This window comes from Ambystoma mexicanum, chromosome 3q (assembly GCF_040938575.1).
Source record: "Ambystoma mexicanum isolate Mex_15411 chromosome 3q, UKY_AmexF1_1, whole genome shotgun sequence".
NCBI lineage: Eukaryota > Metazoa > Chordata > Amphibia > Caudata > Ambystomatidae > Ambystoma > Ambystoma mexicanum.
In genome coordinates, this window is record NC_090926.1 from 1,065,006,294 (window position 1) to 1,065,031,254 (window position 24,961).

General features: G+C 44.1%; 1 protein-coding gene across 1 annotated transcript in view; it reads left to right on the forward strand.

Moving 5' to 3' along the window:
• ANAPC11 (anaphase promoting complex subunit 11) overlaps nt 1-24,961 on the forward strand; it is an 88,081-nt gene that overhangs the window by 38,206 nt on the left and 24,914 nt on the right. The window contains exon 2 of the mRNA XM_069655297.1: nt 5,185-5,311. Coding sequence (XP_069511398.1) covers nt 5,203-5,311 — 109 coding nt within the window. The 5' untranslated portion in view covers nt 5,185-5,202. The remainder of the gene's footprint in view (nt 1-5,184; nt 5,312-24,961) is intronic.

Here is a 24,961-nt window from a genome sequence, read left to right on the forward strand (position 1 = left end):
CCTCTCTCTCTCGACACCCGACGATGTTTCAATGTATGTTTCATCTATACAGGTGCTCACCTGCTCTTCCAGAACCATAAAGGACCACATTGAAGCCCTCGCTCCAGCGTTGGCCGATTTCTTCATCACTCTTTCACCACTGGATCTTTCCCCTCCACTTAAGCACTCCCTTGTTCACCCATCCTAAAAAAGCCTTTTACTTATCCTACCTGTCCAGCAAACTATCACCCAATTTTTTTCTATCGCTCCTTTCCTGGGCAAACCTCTGGAAAAGTTGGTCATCTCCCAGTTTACTCTCAACTCTGAACCTGTTGATTGCCTCCACAACCATCAGTCTGGCTTCAGAGCAGACAGAGGCACGGAAACTGCTCTCCTGAACACCTGTGAAGATCTGCTCTCTAATCTAGACTCTAGCGCTCCTTCTGTCCTCATCCTCCTCGACCTTTTTTCTGCTTTCGACAGTGAATCACTCCACCCTGATCAATCGGCATCATGAGATCCTGGATCAGGCCCTGGCGTGGCTGACCTCCTTCCTCTTCAACCGACCCTCCCAGGTCCAACTTGGGCCCTTCCTCTCCACCACCACTCTCTACATGTGATGTCCCCCAGGGCTCTATCCTCCCAACCTGGCTCTTCAATGTCTATCTGGCCCCTTTGGCCCACTCCAACTTTCAGTGTTATGCGGATGACACTCAGCTCTCCTTTAGGCTTCCCTCAGCTGCCTCTCCTGACTCGATCATGCCCGACTGTATATCCGCTATTCAGGATTGCTGCTCCTCCAACAATCTCTGCCTTAATGCCAGTAAGACGGAGACCTTTCTCATTGGTACCCCTGCTCCCGCTTTCCTTCTCACACTCTGGCTGCCCTCATTGGGCCTCCTACCCTCGCTGTCCTGAGGGGCAAAAAACCTTGGTGTCCTCTTTGACTCCACTCTCTCCTCACATCCCAGACCTTGCCAAGAAGGCCCACTTCCAGCGTCACCTCCTCAGAGGTATCCTACCTTTTCTAACTTTCCTCCAGAAGCTCATTGTCTACAGAGCTCTGTTTCTCTCCAGGCTGGACTACTACAACAGCCTCTTTCTCAATCTGCCTGTCTCTGTTCTGCGCCCTCTGCAACTAATCCAGGACAGGACTACAAGACTTATCCTTGGCATTAAGCCCATGGACCATATCTTTCCAGCCCTGAAATCTCCTGGTGGCTTCAAGGATCAAGTTCAAGACCCTCTGCCTAAGTACCTTCCTTCACTCAGATACCTCCAACTCTCTAAGGGTCAGACGCTTCTCCAGACAGAGAGTGGGTGGTAGATCCCTCTCCTCTGCAGGTGCCTCCCTCTGGAATGGCCTCCCTGCCCCTCTCAGACTAGAGCCGGATCACCTGAAGTTCCAGAGGCAGCTCTAGATCCTTTTTTCTCCTCTGCCTTTTTTCTCTCGCTCCGCTGCTAACCTTCCTGTCTGATGCGCCGACTGGTTGCTTGGTACCCTCAGTCTCACTGGGTACCAGGCTCTTTATGACAAGTCCTCCTTGCACTGTCGCCTGACCTATTGCGCACTTCGGGGCTGTACTTAGTAACCTCTACAGCCTCCTGCCGACTTGCAGCGTCTTGCTGCTCTGGTTGCACTTACCCAGAGCCTTACTGGCCCTGACCGCACTTCCCCTAACTCCCCCACTCCCTTCCCCCTGCACCTCTCGTTGTCGCACTTGCAACGTCGGAATGTCAGAAAGCCTAGCTATATCATTTGTCTTGTCTTGTCTTGTAGTGCCCATAAACCGTACAAGCGCGCTGTAAATGCAGTATCCTATCCTTTCATACCCATTTGCGACCTCAGAAGTTGTATATAGGCAGTTCATTAAAATCAAATGGATGTAAAAATCTAATGTTTTACTATAGAAAAAGTGAATATTGATATTTCCAGCTGGAAAAGTGGCAGTATCCCTGGCCTTTGTGGGATGGCCATCGATTTGTTTAAAGAACATGTATTGTTTTAGTACAATATGAGTCACAGGAGCTGTTATCTTGACTCACTGCTGAAGTAGTTCCACTATACAAAAATGGCTGCAGGGAAAGCCTGCTAACTGCTACCACCCAGTTTTTCTGATTGACTGTGCAGATAAAATATATGGTAAAATGTTTTGAATCACCTTTAAGATTAGATGGCGGAAACAAAAGTAATTGGCCATCTACAAGCAGGCCTCCAAAGTTTGCATGATGGATCAGGGGGTTCAGGTTTTTGTTACTTTTCCAGAAATATGTCTTACTGAATAAAGGATGGTGCGAAGTACTTCACCAATTTTGTAGACTTGCATTCAACTGAAATCCCAAGGCGTGAACTTCGTAAATCTCTGGTTGCTTACAATATTACTATGTTGTTGCTTAGAGCGTTGACCAATCATGTTTGTGGGTACTCTGTCTCAGAAAAGTGGCCCCTCTGGTGAGAAGAAACCTGTTTTTACATTGGAAAGTTATCAGGAAGGACTGCATCCTTGCACCTTGATTGTTTTGTTTTATCAACGATTTGGAAGAGCAGATCGACGCTCTCCCTGAAGCCTAAATGCAGATGGGACAGGCATACAGCTTTATGCGATGGAGCCAAGCTCCAATTAAGCCCTTTACGCTTTAAGAAACCATTGTATACATTCTGTGAGCTGGGCACGCAACAAAAGACAGAATTTAACTGTAGTAAAACATGTATGGGCTGCAGAATGAAGCATCAGAAATGGAGGCAAGCCCTAAATTTTGAAGAGATTGAGAAGGTAGATTATTTAGGCCTTTAGGTGGCATCGGCAGCTAGAGCGACCCAATTGTAAAAACATTTTATCCCATAGCAACTCCTGATCTATTATTATTGTAAAACCTGTTTCTGTTAAACCTGATAGTTAAACTATCAATTGTGGTGTATAAGGAATAGGCAATTTCTGCTATATATGTGGGGCAGAATGATGGGTTCATGGATATTTTGAATCTCGCAAAAAGCACTTCCCAACCTGGGGTCAGACATATGAGGTTTAAGTTAAAAATCGCCAAGCGTGAGCATTTGAGAAACCCCATTGGTTCTAGTTGGAAAAGTATATGCATCTTGGATTCCAGAGAATTTTCTGGGAAAATGTTACAACAGTATTTCTAGCTCAGTTTACCTTACAGGCACTTGAAGTATGCAGGACATGGAATTAAATATGGTGACAGGACTGCATTTTCAGATGTTAAGCACCACCAGAAACCATCATGTTATGTCACCATAATTTCTTATCAGCCTGGATGCCTAATATTTACTAATAAAAGTCAAAAGAAATGTGTAGGCTATTGTTGAACACACAAAGAACATGGATCGACCTAGTAAAGACTTCCATCCAGCACGGTGAACATAAATCTTTTTTACTATGACTATTAGCAATGGTAAATGTGAGAAACGCATTGTGGCCAAACGAGAAAAGGAACACATCAATGTACCAAGCAGCATGGAAACAAAACCAACTCTTCAGAACTCTTCAAAACAACATTCAGCAACTCTCTCCTCAATATAAGGTTTTAGCAAGGTGCACATTTTCTGACTGACTGCCACAAGGGCCCCTATAATATGTATCTTCAAGAGTTTTGACAGAGAGCTAATGCTTTCTGTATCAAGACCTAAAAAGGTTTGATGCCCATCTTGCTTCATCTAACTTGATAACCATCTTGCTAGAGCTGGGATTTTCTTTTTAGTCATGGCAATAAGACCTTTAGGTATTGTACTGTATACTAGTATTAAGATACATATGTGGTTGTTCCTTTTGAATGCATTGTGGCATTCATTGTTTTGATGCGGTTGTTATATGGTTATGACCTGGCTGTCATGAAGATGTTGTAGTCGTGGGATAAGGATCTGAACATGGTTGTGATGAGGGTATGGTTCTGATATGGATGTAATGTAAATGGCTTTGTATAGCAAACGCTGCAATTTTTTAGTTGATATGTGGGGAGGATAAGGGAGTGGCTGTAATGAGATTGTATTTGATATGTGAATGTGGTTGAGATGACCTTTTGATGTGGTTTTATATGTGGATATGTTTGCGGTATGGCTAATGTGGGAATTGTATGATGATGTGATTGTGTTGAAGTAGCCATTGTGGTTGGGATGAAAATGTGATGAGGATGTGTTTGTAAAATGGACATAGCTGTGATGAGGCAAGGATGAGTTTTTAATGGCATTGTGCAGGGTTCAGAATTTTTAATCACCACTTGCCATTGGGTAGTGACTCTTGGCGAGTGAAGTTTGACTCTTGACTAATAAGAAATGGTGTGCAGTATGTAGGTGTAGAATTGAGGAGGTAAGTGACTTTTTACGTCTGGCTAGTAGCTTGCAACTTGACTTGAATCCCACCCCGGCATGTGGATGTGATTCTGTGTGATGTGGTTGTGATGCTTTTGGCATAAGGATGGGGTGGTAATGTGGATGGGATGCTATTTTGATGGAGAAATGGTGTTCAAGTGATTAGTTTTTTTGTGTGATGTAGTTGAGACCGAGATGATGAGATGTAGTGATTGTAGTTGAAATCTGTGTTGGATTGTTCTGCATGTGGCTGTAATGTAATTGATGTGGTTGTGGTGTCAATGAGGTTGTGATGCAGATGTAGCTGGGCCTTTAAGCCATTAAAGAGAGGATCGAGAATTGAGCATTTTTTTCAACTTTTAAAATCTAAAGTAAATTCAACAAAAGTGGGCAGCATGCATTTGGTGGCATGAATATGGTTCACTAATTGTTTTCCAAAGTTCCCAAAAAGTTTGAAAATAGACTGACATTTTTTCTCCACCAATTAGTCCAGTAAAATTTAAATTAACCAAATAAGGTTGTTTGAGATGAGAAATGCATATTAAAATCCTCCAACCAATGACAAAAGAACTACTCAAAACCCAATTCCTCAAAAATATAAAACTTGAAAGTAAGACAGAACTAATCAAAATATAATTCCGAAAGTGGATTTCTTTTTTCTAGGTAAAGTTCTGCATGATGGCAAAGTTGCATGTAATTCATTTCGCACACTTGCACCTTCTAGAAGTCCGATCACTTTTGTTATATACATGTGGCAAACCAGACTAAACACATTAACCACGCAAAGGTTTTGGTAAACCTACATGTTTCAATGAAATTGGGGACGTGTATGTATGTATACATATTCATTCTCAACCCTTTCCTTTGGCTCCATACAGATTTGTCCTGCAGCCCTGATGAAGGTGAAGATTAAGTGGTGGAATGGGGTTGCCTCCTGGCTGTGGGTGGCTAATGACGAAAACTGTGGCATCTGTCGAATGGCTTTCAATGGATGCTGTCCAGACTGTGAGTATATTTTAGTAGATGAGAAGAATGGGCTGAACCATTACCCTCATCACTCTTCCTTGTACCGGATGCCAGCATCACACAGCAGGCACATCACATGTACTAGAATGTTACCCACAAGGGTATGCAACCATGCACTTTTTTGATATGCAAAATGATGGTAGTTTTCTCTCCGAAAGTGGGCTCTCCTAATCCAGCCCGCTTAAAAAATGCTCCATGCTGAAAAATCTAGTTCAACAATAGAAGCTCTGCTGGGCTATCTACTGGCACACCATCAGTGACAATGTGAATATGCAACATTGCAACTACTGAGTAACATGTTGACTTGCTAAACCAGTCTGCTGGATTCAAATGGAATCAAATGAATTCCAACTGCCAGGGGCTATCTTTTACAGTACAGGCGGCCATGTTTCCAAATACTTTTCAACTGCATCACCCCTTTGCCCGGTGGCTGTTCTTCGGTTGTATAAATCTAGGCTATATCTATTAGATATAATGGTGTATGAGGAAATGGAACTTGTCAAAACCCAATCTGAAATTATCCTTTTTGTTTTCTTATTTAGTGCAATTTGGCTTGATGTAAACCTTTTGCACACATTCACTTATACATACTTTCTATTTCATACAATCCATTTTAAACACAATATTTAAAAAGTTCAAAACAGCAATACAAATTGACAGTTTTCAAAATTCAGTGGTGAAAGTTCTAGTGTGTCAAGAAAATATTTCATAACTCAATGAAGCTAAAATAGTACACTCCGATACCAGAAGTTTCAAACTTTCAACATTAGCATTTCAATGTGTACAGAGTCTCTCGGGTCGTGGCACCCCGGACCTCGCCCGACTACTTCTTTAGTTAAAAAGCTGTCTCTAAAAACACGAGAAGGATGTTTACGATGATACCCTGGCAAGAAATTAAAAGCTAAGACCTATAAAATAAAAGAATCCGATACCCGATAACTAAACGATTCGAAATGTTTGTCTGACCAATTCAAATATCTTTTCACATTAGCCAGAGTCGATATTAGATTCTCTGCCGACACTTCCATTTCCATTAATAGGGTTTTACAATTGGTTACCCAACTTGATGACCCTCTACAGTGTACTAATAGTGCAGATTTAATAAAACGCAGAAAAGTTGTGGAGCTCTAAAATATTGGAATACAGCTGCAGCATTTGCCAATTTATACACGCTTTAAGTGAAATCGGATACTAACTGAGAGTCCCTGGGGGAGGTTCAAAGTCTTTCTCTAGATTGCTGCCTCTATTTTGTGTCCCAGTCCACAACCGACTCAACAGTTTGCACACCATAAGTAATCCTGGGAATAATTTTATGTTGGTAGAGAAGCACTAATGGTTTAAATGAAAATGTACAAAATCGCTTATGAAGCTGCTGCATTTGGTTGCTGCATTCTTAGCCTGGGCCCTCAATCTGCTTAATACATTGCGCTTATTTCCAACCGCTTGGAACATTACACCCAGATACTTAAAACGTCCACTAATTCCAATTTTAAACCCTTTCAAAAACGTTAAAACATAGACTTCCATTTATGGCGTTTTTCGTGGATCTCACAATCATTACCTTTGTCGCAGACGAATTTACAAACCTATTTAAATGCTTAAAAAAAGGTTTACTGCAGGTAGAGTTCTTTACATACCTTTCACGGTTTGATTACAAGATCATCTGTGTATATCGAGTACTGCACATAGTGCTTCCCTAATTGTGGCGGATTTGTGTTAATATTGTTAAACCGGCCCAATTTTGTGAATTTTAAAATCAAAAAGATATGGTGCAAGTACGCAACCTTATCTTAAGCCATGGCTATTATTAAGCCATGCACTGTATGTACCCTTGTTGTCCAGCCTAATCCATATGGGTTTCCTTTTCTAATGCAATTATGATACTAAGCAAATTGACTGGGCAATTTCTGGTTCGTTGTTTGTCCCAAAGCTTGTTTCCTTCAACATAATCGAAGGCCTGAGTGAGATCCAAGAAAGCCATGAATAGGTTTCTTTTGGACTCTGATTTACACAGTTCTGTAAAACAAAGTAATTTTGTGAGGTAACCACCCCCTTATTAAAACCTGCTTGACCTTGAAATATACCCGATACACCTTCCTGAGAGGCCCACCGCTCCAAACCCCTCAAAACGATAGTCACATTTATTTTGCTACCGGCATCCAGCTGTGAAATTGTCTGATAGTTTTCAGGTTTAAACCATCTCCCTTGAAAATCGCAAAAAATGGCACACCCTTCCACGAAGGTGGAATACACTAGGTTCGAATAATGTTTTGCAATAATCTGAACAGTAAGATCGACCATGTTATCAGGTCAGATTTAAATGTACAATTCGATAAACCATCAAGCCGGTGCCCTATATGGTTTACACATCACAATCTTTTGCCGGCTGTCCTCCACCTCTACATTTAAGTGCCAGGTTTCCAAAGCGATACTACCTAAAGTCGTAAGCGAAACATCCCCATTGTACAGGGCTCATAAATGTTCAATCCAGACTAGTTAATCTATTGGAACCACTTGTCCAAAACATGCCCATGTATTTACCTGATAATGCTCTCAACATGGATTCCAAGTCTTTCTGTACCATATACACTTTATGGTTTCGTAGCCAGTTCTTAAAACCTTGTTTTATGCTCAGCGCTGTTAATGTGCATAAGAGTTTTTTTTAGCAAGCAATTCTTTCTTGTTATCGCAGACCAATCCGTCAAATTGGTGGTCATGCTTTTTAGAACATGAGTCCATAATAGGATCTAACTCGCCGACAAAACAATTTAGCAGACGCTGAATCTGCAATGGATGGCGATCAGGGTCCATAAGATCGATATTGTTTATCATGAATGAACTCCTTTGCAAATTAAAGCACAGACCGTAACCTGGCTGCCCTATTAACGTTGTATCCATTTCCCTAACTTCTACTACCAGTGGGCATTCAGACACCTTACAAGGATAAACTATATACAAGATCTAAGAAGAGCACATTATGTTCACTTGACTCTGGTGTTACATTGGACATTTCAGCACATTTAAAATGGATCTCACGTGAAACAAAAATGTAATCAATTGTAGATGCAGACTGCATTATTTCCATGTGAAATAAGGTGGGCGATGCTCCTCAATATTGACATTCAAAATGTGCATGTCCCATACCCGGCTCCTCACAAATTAAACGTCCTCTATCTCTTAGGGTTTTTGTTCATGCGTGGAGGGTGAGCATACCAGAACGGATCTAAGCATTCACTATTGAAGTTGTCCACTAAAATAAAATGTAGATTGCACTCGGCCGACCAGTAAGATACAAATTCGGATATTTCTTCCCAAACATGTTCTATAGATTTCCTTCTTGGGTCGGAAAACACATTCACCAAAATACAAATATTAATAAAACTAGAATCAACAGGCCATGTCATCCTTCTAGCTAAAATGTCAGAGCACCCTGACTCCATGTTAGAGTATTGATGCCCAGATTGTTTGTTTTTAATTACACACAGCAAGCCGCCATTATGGGTAGTGAAACCATCAATTATTGGGGCATGATCTAACAAGGTCTCCTGTAAACATACAATATCTACTTCCTCAAAATTACCAAATGATGGAAACATACAATGTGAATGTCCTCGAGTATTCCAGCTAAGCAATTTAAGTCATTTTATTTTTTCAATTTCGATCAGCCCGCTGAGTCATGTTTTCATGTAGGGATCTCGTTATTGTGGCCTAGTTATTCTGTGTCTCTAGAGCATTGGCACCACTTTAGCAATATTAAAAACTGTGCAAGTTGCTGAACATCAAACCTTAACCTCTTCTCGCCATCATCAATCTGATTTTCATGAATTCTCTTATAATACTCCTTCCCTTGCCCCTGTTGGGGTCCCAAATATTCAAAAACATTGTATCCCATTGATAACAAAAAATGTGTTTCGTCCTGGACAGCTAATTTCACCATGTTAGAGCAAAAGGGTAAACCAACCAAATCAAGCCTTTCATCATACATACATTCTACCTGCGCAATATCAGTTGAACTAATCATTCTTCACTTGTGAATCTCCTTGCATATGGATAAAATGTGGTATGTTTGAAGGAAACCATAACCCATCATTGAAAACACATTCCACATAAAGGGTGTATCAATTAATCCTACTCTGGGAAGGTGATTAGTAATTTACCGTACTCTGAAATGGAGGCGCAAAAGAGCGTTGTTGGACGCATTGGTTTCTTGGCTGTCAGCCCCCCTCGTCGATCCTTTGTATTATCTGAGGCCTAACCTCTCTTTGGTAACCCCCCCCTCCCCATATAGTCAAACAGAATTGTTGACATTGTCGCACCCCTGATTCTTCATTACTAGGGCCTCTTGTCAGTTGATCAGTGACACACGACCTGTCACCGTCCCGTGTCTCAGATTCATTATCTGCATGAAACATTAATATACTTAACTCTAAGGATTCCTCGTGATTAACTGTGTTGCTGACAATTGGTTTTAAGAAGGGGGTAATGCCGTGTTTGCCCAGAAGCGGACCAGGATCTTTCTTTTTACCCTTTCTGTTTCCCAAGGATGGCACTTTTTGCCGGCTCTTTTACTAAAGCAGGGCCTATAACTCCCATAAATGACCCTCGTCCTCTTCCTCTAAACTACACCTAATTTCATCAGGAGTGGCCTGCTTCAATTTAACTGAAAGCCCCCCCCCCCCCCCCCCCCTTGATAGGGCTAATACAAAGCTTCTTAAGGAATTTCCTTGATCCCTTATTCTTAGTTTTAGGAATATTTTTCACATTTTTTTAATTTTCTTTTTAGGGCATTACAGCAGGAATTAATTTCATTCATATTAACAGCGCTGCTTGGGTTAATCGGGGCATCATTTAAAGCCACACTCTCAGCATTTACTGACGCAGTCTCCCCCCAATTGATCCGTCACTATGCAACATATGTGTATTACACAAATCATTAATTTCAGACAATTTGTGCAAGTCAGCTGCTACGTTAGGTAAATTGGGCACCACAACGGGTGGTGCCCATTTCACCCCCGCTGCAGCCAAACATTGCATAGTGCCATTAGACACTTTCTTCAGACAAATCCCCATGTTCACCTTTTTTTTTTGATTTTCCAAAAAAAAAAAACCTCTATATAATTCAGTTTGGATATAATACATTCCTCAGGTTCACATTTGAGTTTTTTGACTCTTCATAGAGGCTTTCTTAAGATTTAATTAGATTAATCGGAATGGGGTTGTAAGACTGTGGCTGAAATGTTCAAGGGAGAAAAGGCAGAGTTATTTTTCCGAAATAACTTTGCCTTCTCTCCCCTGAACATTTCAGACTTTGCCCTTACTCCCACCCCCTACTTACCTGTGGGCTGCACACCTTGTGTGCTGCCGTCTCCAATATCACTCTGCAACGCCGGTTCCCTTCACTTGCATGTATGGGGACCGGCACTGCAGGGTCCGCATTGCATTTTCAGGTGCTCACATTACAGTGAAGAAGGGTGCGGGGGACACCCCTGCAGCCTTCTGCCCTTCTTCATTGTAATGTTTTGTATGGCATCTGTGTTCGAAGTTTTAAGCTATATGAGATTTTTGTATAGCCATAATTCGGACAAATATGCCCAATGTTTGTCTTTTTGGGCGATTCCGATTTATCAGAGTAAAGTTCAGAGCGTAGAGTATTGAGGGTGTGCCCATCCCCTGTCGACTTCCATAGATCCAAGTGGAAAGAGTTTAGCATTTTCTCTGCAGGGGGCGATTTATGAGAATAGGCTGATGGACGAAGCGCTTCCGGGGATGGTGGTGGAAGACGGCCGCGTCGTCGGAGGTATGCCTGTCGTTGATAGTCTAACCAATGCCTTTGGGTCAATCCTTCCTCAGAACAGATTTGTTGGACACGCAGCTGCAGAGCCATGTATCTGCTGCACCTGGCCTGGGAGTTTCACTCATAACAAACCATTGGCTCTGCTAGGAAACCTTATCACCCTCCCATGAGTACAGGACATACCACCTCTTGAGGTGGGGTGGCTGCTGGGAGCTTCAAAGGGCCTAAGCAACATAAGGGGGGACAATCCAAGCATGGAGATAATTACTGGAGTACCTTTTGATCTAAGATAGCCAGGGGCTAGTGGGCAAGAGTGGAGCTGGAGAAGAGGCCAGCTGTCTGGGATATACCAGGCCCTTGGTACAACATCAAGTAATGGCCACTTGAGGGCCACAGAGGGATGGGAATGGACCAATATGTTGTGGCAAAGTGACGATATAAGGGGGTAAGACCTCACCTCCCCTTAATTGAATCATCCTCTTGAATCACCTTAGAACCATCAGCGCCTTGAAACTGGTTCTCCTGGTAATGAGTTGCGGTTAATAAATAATTGTACTACTACAACGTTATTGGAATAACTTTAAGAGAATATCGCTGGAACCTTGTTAGAGTAAGTTCCCACCGTTTAGCTGAAGAAAAGGAGGCTACAGACCCTCTGCATAACCGTTTATGGGAAACATTTGAAGTGAACGGCGGGAGGAAAATGACTGCTGCTGGACATTGCTTCTCAGGACTCTGCCTGCTGAATTGGCAAGCCCTGCAAGTGTCCCTGGCAGCCTTCATGATTGTGAAGGACAAAAGATGAACTTGCCTTTCCTCAGGGTCCTGGTGAAGATACTGCAGCACTCCAAGGAACAAATTGAGCTTCATTTGGCTCTCTGCACCTTTGAGCTGGTTTGAGCAACGCTACCTTGAACATCACCTGTCTGTCCCGAGCTTCCTCGAGCCATTGCTGCTTGTCTAATCGCACCACTTTGTTGGATCCACTCACTGAGACCCTATCGAGCCTTGCAGCTATGCTAGCTTTACGGTGCCTTCCTGCCTGCCTGTCCTAGCCTTCTACAAACCAAAATCTGTTGAGCTTGTTGAATTGCATAGCTTTTTTTTTTTTAATCCTTTCAAGCTAGCTTGCCTACTCTAGCCTAACGCGATGCACAAAAAAGCGCCTAGAAACCTTGCTCAACACAGTTGTGATCCCGAAAGAAGGAAAAAAGGTATAAAACAGCCATTCTGTCTCTCTGGCCTTGTTATGACTTTCTCCCAAAAGTCTGCATGCTTTGTGTATCTCAGTACCGGGATGGGTTGTTAGTCTTTGAAATTGTTCTTCTAGTTTTAAGTCCTGTTTTAGTAGAACCTTGATTGGACATTTTGGCATACTACGGTGGGTTTTGGGTGCTTCAGTGCTGACTCATACCCTCCTGAAAAGCATAACCTGCTCTTGTCCCATGCAGTTTTAAAGATTGGAAGGAAGTATACCCTTCATGCTGCTTCATTTTCACCTTTGTAGTTGAGATCACTGTTGTTCTAGTAGAATTGGGTGTTTTGAAGCCCTGCTCATCCCTATACTCCTGTAGGGCAGTTACCATGTGTTGCTACGAATTTCTTATTATTTATTAACTCTTCCCAGTCACATGACTCCTATATAGGGGGCCCTTTCCTACTGTACTTCCTGATTTTGTGTATCACCCAGTGACCTGCATACTGCTCCAGGCAGGGACTGGGTTTTCTATTCCAAATTATTCTCGGCAGTGCTTTCCAATAGCACACTGCACCTGAGGGGTATACATTTCAGTGTTTGGGTGACATTCACTGCTTCTCTCTGCCTATGTTGTGCGAGTTGGGTTCATTGTTAGGCATGCACCCATGCTCTGCAGTGTTTTTTGATCATGTCCTGGCTCATTGTTCAACTAGATATCGCATATCCTGGGCATATGCTATTCCTAATTCGTGTTACTCTTTCCCTTTTTTGTTTTCTGTGTTCATCAGAGTTAAGAGCTCTGCCCAGTGTACATTGCGTTACTGCTGGTAGGGCTATCTGGGCACCAGTTTGTTCAGAGTTAAAGATGGGTGCAGAACAATTTTCAACAATTGCTTTTGCCGTGTTCCAGGTGGACTGTTTATTTTTTATTTGAGCAGGCTCCAAATGCTCAAATGATGTGCCTGGAATGGTGAATATCCCTGTTCTTCTCTTGCTTCACAAAATCTGTTACTTCCTGCTTCTGTCCTCATGGACCTACCTGTGCAGACATCATTTGGGCCTTAAATTGCTCTGCTGCTTCTCCATAGATTTCCTTCAAGCCCACCTATTCATTCTGCGTATTTCTTCATCAACCTACCATGTTTGTTGATCATTATTTGTGTGCTTTATCTTCTCTGTTACATGATTATTTACCTGGGTTAAAAACTAAGGTTCGATGAGCAGGAGCTAAAACAAGCTCTTGGGTGTCTGGCATCACTCAGTAGGCAGGAGCTACCGTTAGGGAACCAGGAGGGAGTACACCGTGCACTGCAATTCTTAAGTTCCAAATGAGATGCACTCTTTAAGTTTAAGCCTATTATGTTTGATCCATCATGTTTAAATGTGTTCTAGAGGTGCCTAATCCTTCTTTATTAAAATGCTCAAATACTCAGTGAAGTTCCTATATGCATGCCTGGGGAGCCTACAGTAGCTCCTGGTAGTGGTTGGTTTCAAGCTAACCAGGCTCTCTCCTAGGCTAGAAGCAGGAACTAAATGGCTCCCAGCTCCCCTCAATCTCGAACCCTGTTTACCCTTCTAGTAAAAGGAGGGTGGGTGGGCTTCCTATGGCTCCAGGGTACACTTGCTGTTTCTTAGGAGTTATTCTATGTAAGGCCTCTCCTTTTTGGGACTTAGGAGATATGCTCTCACTTCCTTTGTCTAGTGTAGTGTGACATTTATCTATACACAGTTATTTGTCATTGATGCACACTACTAAGGTGACTGTGTCAGAATGCCAGTATATAGGCAAGGTAGTTAGAAATTATCAACCGTTATACCTAAATGCAGATTATTATAAAACACATTAGAGTTTATTTAGAAAATAGTAAAAACACACAGCAAAGGCCTATTATAAAAAAAATATACACAATAGTCTAGTTAACAGAGAAATTCCCCACCTGTGGATGGCATCCTACCTAAATTAGGACATCCAGTTTTGAGGACTATATCCATGTGCTAGAACAGGTAATTTATAGACCTGTTTTTCAAGCCACGACAACTTGAGATTGTCCTAAGGAATAGTAGCAATTATAGCCTACCCTAATACGACTTCATTGAAAGAAGACAGATTATTTTTATTCTAATCATAGCCCAAGTGACACATCTCCTGACGAATGCTCCGTACTAACGTTGAGGACAGAAACATGTTGAGTGCTAATTTCTAGTGATGGTTCAACTAGAATTCTTTGTGAATACAAATTGTGTGTTAACAGTAAGACTACACATGACTCTAATGTTGTTCTATAATGAACTGAGCTTACTAAGTACTCAGTCTTCAATTACAAAGGATTTCTCTGTCACCTAGACTATTTTGTGTATATATTTTCTATAATAGTTTTTTATGAATTGTATGCATTGGATCTTCTTAATAATAGGCCTTTGCTGTGTTATTTACTATTTTCTAAATAAACTTTAATGTGTTTTGTAATAATTTGCATTTAGGTATTACTGTTGATAATTTCTGACTACCTTGCCTATATACTGTCTAAATTCTTCCCCAAAAAAAGATAGGGAAATGTCACGACTACTGGGTGTACCACTACTGGGCTTGCCCTCTCCCCCTGTTTAGATCCAGCAGCATACACTGGGACACACAGCCCAGGGCCTCCTCGACCGCATGTATCCCTAAAGCATCACTGGGTGCCCTGTGCCAATCTAAGAAAGAGCAAGTAGGGGAGTTGGGTTCAAGCTTGGCGAGCCTGCCGCCACATTCATCTCCCATTGGATTAATGGGAGCTCAGCTACTTCCTGTTCCTCCAACATGGAGGAGAACTAGTCTAAGCCACATTAGCATGCTGCAGTCCTGCGTTTTGGGTGTGGCTGGGTGTGGCTGCCTCTGCTTCGTGTTATTCTGCTCATGCAGCATAACAATCACCGGCATCGCTCCTGCGACCTGCAAGGAAGAAACAAGAAAACAGCAATTACTTGGAATACTTTTACAAAGGACCCAACCCACGATCCCTGGAACACTCACCTTGCTGAGATCCTGTGATAATCCTGGTCAGCAACAGTCGGTGGACTTTGTCGTCGTATGGGCTCCCTCGTCACTGCAACTCACCCGATCCTGTTGGAGAAACAAACAAGAAAGCTCAGTAAGTGAATCCATCAGCACGCACAGGGAAATCAGCGCTTAAAGAATTCCAGAAAGTACGAACCTAATGCATGCAATAAGGGCAGCATTCTACAGCAACGCATGCGGCCAGTGCACTTGTCCCAAGGAAGCAAAGCATCTGAAAGAACAACGCGCACGGAGAGGCAGCATTGCACAGCTTAGACTTTACAGATACAAAGCACGAGAAGGACAGTGGATGCGAAGCAACGGACTACTGAAATGCACAAAATAGACTGCAGCAATTGAGCAGAAACTGTACTCTTCATTCAAAAGACATAATCCACGCTGCAGCAGGTCTGGGCGGGGTACAGATCCTTCAACCAGTGACACAACTGGTTCCACGTTACTGCCCCCCTGCTAGAGAGACAGCAGGATGGAGAGCACAGCCCACGGGGGGATGGGAGCCAGTGAAGGTACGGGGTGGAAGGAAGGACCCTACCAACACCTTTTCATAACGCAGTTCTTACACATCTCTTTTAGAATCGCACCTGAGGCTCCAGATTTCCACCGGAGGCCCGACACTGGTTCCCGATAGAGAAGGTGCCCAGGTGTTCCTGCAGAGCTAAGGTGAGCTTAACAGGAAATCACTAAGTAGGAAGATTTTGGGCTTCCCTGTTTTTCAGAGTGTGTCAGATTGCCACCAGCAAGCGCTGAATAACCTGTGCTTTTCTGATTCTTAAAACATATAATTCAATAGAATAATGCATGTAATTTGATTTCTGAAAGGGAGTCCTGATAAACGGACTACTCCCACCCCCCCTCCGGCCCCTTTTCGAAGTGATTTTGCTGAAAAAGTGTCTACCAACATCTACAGTGGCACCTGTGCAGTGGCACAGAGCATGTTAAAAGGTCATCTATGCGACCCTAGCTGCTGCTGAAAAATACAGGACCTGCAGGTAGAAGTAACATTTTAACTGTCTGCATCTCTGATCAAAATTCTAATTGTGTAATCTAGACACTCTGGTGGGACACGCAAATCTGTAAATCTAAACCAGGACCGGTTTGGCATAGTGACTGCTAGAATCACACCATTATAATGCCACTCCAATTTGCTGTAACGCCAGTGTTGGCTCTGTGAGCAGGTTCTAGCTATGACGGGACTGATGTATATTGCCATATAGGCTGACTAACCCTACAGCTGCCATGTGAAACAATAGCCATGTTGCTGCCTCTTTGAATCTACTGCAGGAAGTTTAACCCCTTTCCCGCAGGCGTAGAAACACTGCCAGGGAGGTCACCTAGGTACGGTGCTTCAGAGACCGCCCTGACCTAACAAGGCCAGCCTCACACAAGGGCACTGATCATAGGAGTCCCTTTGAAGCCTTTTTGGAAGCCAATGGGGCAGATTCAGAGTAGCCAGTGAAAGGGTTCCACCATCTTGAGCTCTTCATGTTTCTTCTCCCCTCCGTTTCCTGTGGGCAAGGTTCTTTCTGAGTAATGTTACAAGGCAACAGGCACCTGTTACAACAGGAATTGGATCCCTTACAGCAGGCTTGCTTCGGACCAATCATGTTTTTTTGCCTTTAAAAGCAGAGAGTTGCCTCGTATTCTTCGATTCGTTTTTGGACCATTGGGAGAAGGAGGATGCACTTTTGGACCTCTGTTGGGACTGCAGCCCATTCGAGAGGTGTCTGCCGTAGCTTTGAAGACTGAAGGCATCAAAGGCAGAGGAGAATTCTGTCCTCTGACCTTCCCCAGGGAACAATAGGCGTGACTTCTGCTAAACCAAGGCACCTCTGCTCGCTGCACTGCAACAGGGCTTCTGCTCACCGAGGTGAACGATCCCCTATAGGTGCTAGCTAAGCTCCCTGGAGTGCGAGTGCCTTTACATTGTCCTGGAGCCACTGAATTTGGATACCTAGCAACTGCAAAACCAAGGTACCTACCCCTGGTTCCCCCTGCATTTCCAACCTGTGTCGATGCTGGCTTGGGTACATTCTACGCCATCCAAGAGGCTGCACAGGAAACGCTGGGGTCTGTCTTGATCTAGACGCTCAAATGCCTCTGCATCTCTTGAGATCGCTCACCGCCAGTCTTTGCATCTGATGCGCCACGTCATCAGTTTGTGGCCCACCGTTGGGACCATAGTGATATTTAAGCCCCATTCTCTACCTTAAGACATAATCTTGAACATTGACGTTGAGCCAAGTAAGTCCCTGAACACCCCCTGCTTTTGTACCCAGCGTGCCCATTTGCATTCTCTGTGTTTCTTTTACAGAGGTAGGTTCTTCTAGTATTTTCTAGTTAGTTTGTTTACATTTTACTGTTTAAATGCGTTTACTTTAAGTGAACTTTGATTGGGCATCATTTTACTTTAGACTATTTACTTTGTTTTTTGTGGTGCTACTACTATAACCTTACACCCCTCCTGAATAGCATATCCTGCCTGTAGGCCTTTCTACCACAAAAGGTAAAGAAGGTATACCTGTCGGGCTGTGTCTGTTTCACTTTTATGATTGGGATCACTGCTGGTTGAGTGTGTCGTTGAGGAGGAGCGGTTTAACCACTACTCATCCCTGTACTCCTGCAGAGCAATGGTAATTTCGCTGCAGTGACTTTTTTCAGTGGAGTCCAGTTTTAGGCCATGACAGACAGCTGTTCCTACTGCTGTTACTCCATGGCTTGGTTTCCTGTAGCTTTTGGTATTCCTTAGTTTAGAAAGTACTGGTACGGCATGATGAAGAGGACTGAGTGGCTAATGCCTTGAGTAGGTATGGTAAACTCTGAGTCCTAATCTTCCTCGTACCATTACTTGGGTTGGTCCTTTCCTCCCTCCCAGAGTTCTTGTTCATCAAGCTGCTTGCCATAGGCCTGGGCTGCTATATGATGCTCAGCACATAAGGGGGACATATGTGACTGGGAGAAGTTTAAAAAGACTGCTGCAACACATGCTGTGCTTGTTACGGCATTCAGGCTTTCTTTCAAAAAAATTATGCTCCGTGGAAGAATGTCTTGGAGTAAAGGAGAGGAGATTATAATCAGGGCATTACCCCCTTGTCGGGCATCATCGTCCCACTGCTTAAGTGTGCGGTACCAACCACCATTTCAGGAATACATTCCAATTTAAATTGTATTGCGGTCTCTTTACATGGGAGGCAAAACACGCGGACCCCCTTGCCCAACCCCCCAAGTGTCCCACAATGCTAAATGTGTTCCTGCCTATGGGCCGGCTCAGACTGCATTGGCTTTCCGCTCACTGATATGCTTTCAAAGATGGTGGTTCCCTTGGCCCAGCATCCTCTGCAGGATATGTGGGGTTGGCACTGTGGTAGCATGTCAAGTGTTGCCTGCTTGCCACCGCGCTACTTGAGGCATGGATTGCCTGGTGACAGCCAGATGCAAACTGGTCTACGTTGGCCGCCCTGCATTTCGTCTCACCCCTCTTCATTGAATTTACTCTGCAATCCATCTTCTGTTCTGCCTCCCTCCCCGCACGTCGATCACCTCCTCAATTTGATCTGCCTCCATCCTTCCATTTGAATCTCACCTTCTGTTTATTTCCTCTCCATTGCCTTCAAAAGTCTGCATGGTTCTTGCTCCCACTTATCTCTTATCATTAGTTTCCTCCTATTCCCCCATTCGCGCCCTTCGCTCTTAAACTAACTTCCATCTTGTTCGTAAACCTCCCTGTGCGTCTTCTTGCTTTCGCTTTCTTTCCCTACTTCACTAGTATTGTCTTCCCCTTGATATCCGCTCTTCCTCGACTTACCCTTAAAGCTCATATTCTGTCTGCACCTTAAGCATCTGATTTGTTTTGCTGCCACCATTTCTGTATCGCTGACTTTTATGTTAAGTGCTTTGGTGAAAGCGCTATATAAATCACAATAAATACAATAGGAGATATATATTTCTGATGCTTGTGTAATCTTCTTAGACCACATGCTATGCATAGGCCGACATCTAGTGGAAGCTGGAGGGTATTATAGTTATTTTTCGAAACTCGAAAATGGGCGTCAAAATAGGGCGTGCCAGTAATACTATCCCTATTGTGACGTCCGCTGTACCCATGATCCCTCACGCGTGTGGGTCCCTCAGATTGTTTTTTTCCGCCATCATGAGCGGTCGCAAAAATATAAGCAGAGTCCTTTTTCAGCACTTTAATAATTAAGTTAGTGTTTGTTGCTGTCCTTTGCCGACGCTGTGACTAGACGCAGTGAAGACTGAAGAAGACTTCAAAGCTGACCGTCGGACGGAGACAGTTTATCCCTCTGCTAAAATCAGTCCAAAGAAGGATTCAACCATCCCTAGAACTACCAAACGATACCAGGGCGGTGAACCCTAGGATCGAGAAACTCTTCAGACCAGCACTTTCTGACCCCTTATATGTAAGGGGCCAACTTCAACCTGCCTCTGTTTGTTACCACCTCTCTGGTTGTTACCACCACCCGCAATAGAGCTGGTACCCCCTTGGCCTCCTCCGAAGTCCCTCCGGACAAGGAGAGCAAAAAATGATATGCCATGGGTAGGAAGAGAGCGTCCACTGCAGCATACCAGGTGCGTATAGCAAACAATTCCACCTTGCTATACAGCTATGACTGCACAAAGTGGGATGAGGTAGAGTCAGCGCCAGAGCCAGTAAAGGCTAAACTCTCCCTTCTGGCTGCCGAAGGCACAGCTACAGCAGGCATCCTCCTGAAAAATAACTTTGATGCAGCTAACACGCTGGACGCGTTATTGCAGAAGCCACCATTTTAAAACGCCATGCCTGGCTTCGGCAGTCAGGCTTTAAAATGGAGACTCAAGCTACCCTACTAAATATGCCAGTTGAGCAGAATGTATTATTTGGGAAAGCAGTTGAAGACGCCCTCAAGTCCGCCAAGGATGAATAGGAGACCCTCAAATCCCTTGGCCAACTGACTATAAACAACCAGGCCAGAGAGGTGGTAGTAATTTACATCGCTTTCGGGGGCAAAGTGCGCAGAGAGGAACCAGATACAACCAAAACCAAGGTTCCTCTTGGAATACCATCACCAAGCCACCCAGGGTCCGCGCAGGGCCCACGGAAGAGGGCGAGGCTCCCCCACCGGAGGTGGAGGAACATCCTCTAAGCAATGACGCCCCGCTATGGGTCCCCTCCCATGCCTCCCCAGTCAGGGGACGAATATCTGTTTACACTCACACATGGGAGGGTATAACATCGGATAAATGGGTGTTGTCAACAGTGACAGGGGGTTATTGTCTAGAGCTTCAAGGAAAACCGTCAAACCTCCCCCGCGCCAAAAGAAACCATCGCAGGAAGAACAGCTTATCCTGCTAGAAGAGGTGAAAGCTCTACTCCTCAAGGACGCCATAGAGGTTGTGCCACACAAAGAGGTAAACAAGGGTATTTATTCAACGTACTTCCTTGTTCCAAAAAATGATCTGACCATGCGCCCGGTACTAGACCTGCGCCCTGCAAACAAATTTGTAAAACCACAAAAATGTTGCATGACGACGCTACAAGAAGTAATCCCTCTGCTAAAGAAGGGGGATTACATGGCAACATTGGACATGAAAGATGCCTATTTACATATCTCAGCGCACAGAAGATTCTTGCGATTCAAAATAGCAAACCAACACAATCAGTTCAAGGTGCTGTCACAATCAAGGTGCTGCCCTTCGGAATAGCTTTGGCTCCAAGGGTGTTCACCAAGGTACTTCGGCTGGTGACAGCGCACCTACGCATGGAGTCAATCCCAGTGCACCCTTACCTGGACGACTGGCTGATCACGGGAGAAAACTACCATCTTTGCAAAGGACTATAGACCTTCTCTTCCAATTGGGATTCTCAATAAACGAGAAAAAGTCAAGTCTGATAACAAACACATCAAAACAGTTCCTCGAAGCTATATTAGATACAAAAACAGGCTTAGCCTACCCATCCATGGAAAAGGTGCAAAATATGCTTCGGCAAATACCCCATTATCAAGCCGGTTTCTGGATAAGTGTACGCAAAGCAATGCTCCTGCTAGGTATGATGGCATTTACCTAGTCCCCATGCGCGCCTGTGCATGCGACGAATGCAGGAATGGTTGGCGAAACAATGGTCTCAGGCAAGTGGTCAGTGGGACGATCTAGTGGTTGTTTCGCCAACATTGGTTCAGAAATTACGCTGGTGGTCAAGGGAAAATCTGCTCAAGGGGAAACCCTTCCATGAACCGGAAGCTCAACTGGTCGTCACAACGGACGCGTCCCTTTCCGGGTGGGGGGCCCACTACCTTCAGCACACGTCCTGTGGTCACAAGTGACTGCACAGAAACACATAAATGTTCTGGAGTTATTGGCAGACCTCAAGGGCCTACAAGCCTTGAACACCTGATGAACCTGTTGGTACAAGTCCTAACAGACAGCACCAACACAATGGTCTATGTCAACAAGCAAGAAGGTACACACTCTCCAAATCTGTCCAAGCTGGCACAGAAAATATGGAAGTGGGTACTCGGACGAAGGATGACCCTGTCCTCCCAACATATTCCAGGGATACTGAACACACTGGCAGACTCTCTCAGCAGAGACCCTCTACCAGAAGAGCACGAGTGGAAACTACACACAGACGTCGAAGACCACATCTTCTCTCTTTGGGGTTACCCCTCTCTAGACTTGTTCGCTACAAAAGAAAACCAGCAATGCCCAGACTTTGTGTCCCGGTTCCCCCAGCCACACTCGAAGGGGAACGCCCTGTGGATTAACTGGTCAGGGATATTTGCTTACGCTGCCCCCCCCCCTAGCGCCCCCCCCTTCGACTCCATTAATCAGCAGGATAGTGAACAAAATACACAGGAACAGATGACACTCATCCTGGTTTCTCCTATGTGGGTGAGACAACCGCGGTATCCACATCTGCGTAAACTGGCGATGTGCGATTCCCATCAAGCTCCCGTACCAGGTCAACTGTTGACTCAACACGGGGGATTAACTTTGCACCCACAACCTCACTCTTTGAACTTGGCAGCATGGCTCCTGAAGTCATAGAGTTCGGACCCCTTAATCTTCCACAACGGTGTATGGACATCCTAAAGGAAGCACAGAAACAAATACCAGACACTGCTATTTCCACAAGTGGAAGAGATTTGTCATTTGGTGCCAATCTAAACAGATCAACTCCATAGAGTGTATGCCATCACACATTCTTGCTTACATGCTCCACCTGTTGGATTCAGGGTTGGTCTTTAATTCTCTTAAAGTCCACCTAGCAGCTTTATCAGCATACACCACCTCTCAAAGTAAGATCTCATGGTGAAAAGTGCCAGTCATCAAAGCTTTCATGAAGGGAGTGAAAAGGATACATCCTCCAGTCTCTAACCCCCCACCTGGTTGGGATCTAAACATAGTACTAGCAAAACTCATGGGACCCCCCTTCGAGCCTTTGCAACAGGTTACCCTTCGAGACATTACCTATAAAACTGCTTTCTTAGTGGCTATCACTTCCATAAGAGTCGGCGAGATCCAAGCCTTGTCAGTGCAGGACCCCTTCTTTGTCATCTATAAAGACAAATTGGTTTTACGAACTCACCCTAGGTTTCCACCTACATTTATTTCAAAGTTTCACGTAAACCAGTCTATTGAGCTCCCGGCTTTCTTTCAAAGGCCAACTAGCTCAGCTGAGGTCCTTCTCCACACACTAGATGTGAGGAGAGCGGTTCTCTACTACGTAGATAGGACCAAACCGCTTAGGAAAAGGAAAACGGATCTCCATGGCTACAGGCAGACAAGGAGAGTGCGTTTCAAAGAGAGCAATCTCCAAATGAATAGTCAAATGTATACAGTTATGCTATTCATTATCAGACCAAACACTATCTTCTACACCTGGAGCCCACTCCACAAGGGGTACTGGGGCTACGTTAGCCTTTCTTGCAAATGTACCATTAGACAACGTTTGCAGAGCAGCTACATGGAGCTCAGTTCACACCTTCACTCAGCACTACTGCATTGACACACATTCCAAGACAGATACACAGGTGGGACAAGCGGTTCTAAAACATATTTGCCACTACTCCTTCTCACAACCCACCACCTTCTCATAACACTGCTCGCTAATATATGCATAGCATGTGATCTAAGCTGATTGCAAGAGCATCAGAAGGAATACATTACTCACCGTAATCGTATTTCTGGTGCTTGTATCTGCTTAGATTCACATGCGCCCACCCTTGCTCCTCTAAGAGAAGGTGCATAGATCATTACTTGACCTTCCATATATGTATGTATCTGTTTGGGAACTCTGTACTCGCACTACTCCTCAAGCTACCTCATGTCAGAAAAAATACAATCTGAGGTACCCACACGCATGAGGGATCATGGGTACAGGGGACGTCACAATAGGGATAGCATTACTGGCACTCCCTATTTCGACGACCATTTTCGAGTTTCGAAAAACTGTACTATTCCGTAGCTTCCAGTAGATGTCGGCCTATGCATAGCATGAGAATCGAAACAGATACAAGCACCAGAAATACGATTATGGTGAGTAATGTATTCCATATATATCTATCTATCTCTAGGACTTTGAGCAACCTTGGACTTGCAGGGTGCGTACAACAGTCCAAGCATCTGCAGGAGGGTGGTCCAGGTGGCTGAATGTGTCATAAATGTTTTTTTGTAAAGTTTACTAGCCAAAACTCCATATGCGTGCTCTGATTTCCCATCTACACAGATACTGGTGTTTGAAGTCTTAATTGAGACCGGAGTTCCTATTGCCCAGTAGCCGACTTAGTTTACAATGGTGGCTGAAGAAGGAACATCTATAGAGGGTTTCTGCCACAACTCTCCTCTCTAGTCATGACTAAAATGGTTGCCAGTGGCCTTCTATGGGGTGCGACTCTAGAGTGCAGGCAGATCCAGGAGATACGAATCCGGCAGGAGTTATGCCAATTGTCCAACTGGAGGCAATTGGCAATCTGGTTGCTCCGTTCAAGGCATACATTAGTTTTGCAAAATTGATCAGCCGAAATTGCGAAATAAAAAACAATTGATTAGTAATCCAAACTAAATGATTACCAATTTTTATATCTTTATTTTTAAAGGGATGAGCAGTTAATTGCAACATGGCAATTGCCTAAATAAGGCGCATTGGCAACTAACAACAACATGTTTTACAGAGGTAATCTCTGGGCCTTTTTAACTGTGCAGTACATGTACAATTCATTTATCACATGGATATTCAAATAACGTTTAGAAGGCCTCATGCCTGCAGGTTGTTATCCGTGCGGGACAACTTCTAGCAAATGGCTGGTAATAATGTATCTCCATCGGGCAGGATACATATTATTCCCAGACACTTCATAGCACACAGCCCCACACTGAGAATACAGCCTGCCGGTACATGCCTTCTAAATGCTCTTTGACGTGTGGGACTACAGCAAATCATTTCAGTCCACGGGAGCTGTTGGGGCTTTTCAACCTTTTCAGTTGAAGGGGCCCAAAGCATGGGAGGGTACACCAGCAACTGTCCCCATTTTGGCAGTTGGGAATCTTATGACATTGCAACATACTTCTTCCTTGGGCTTC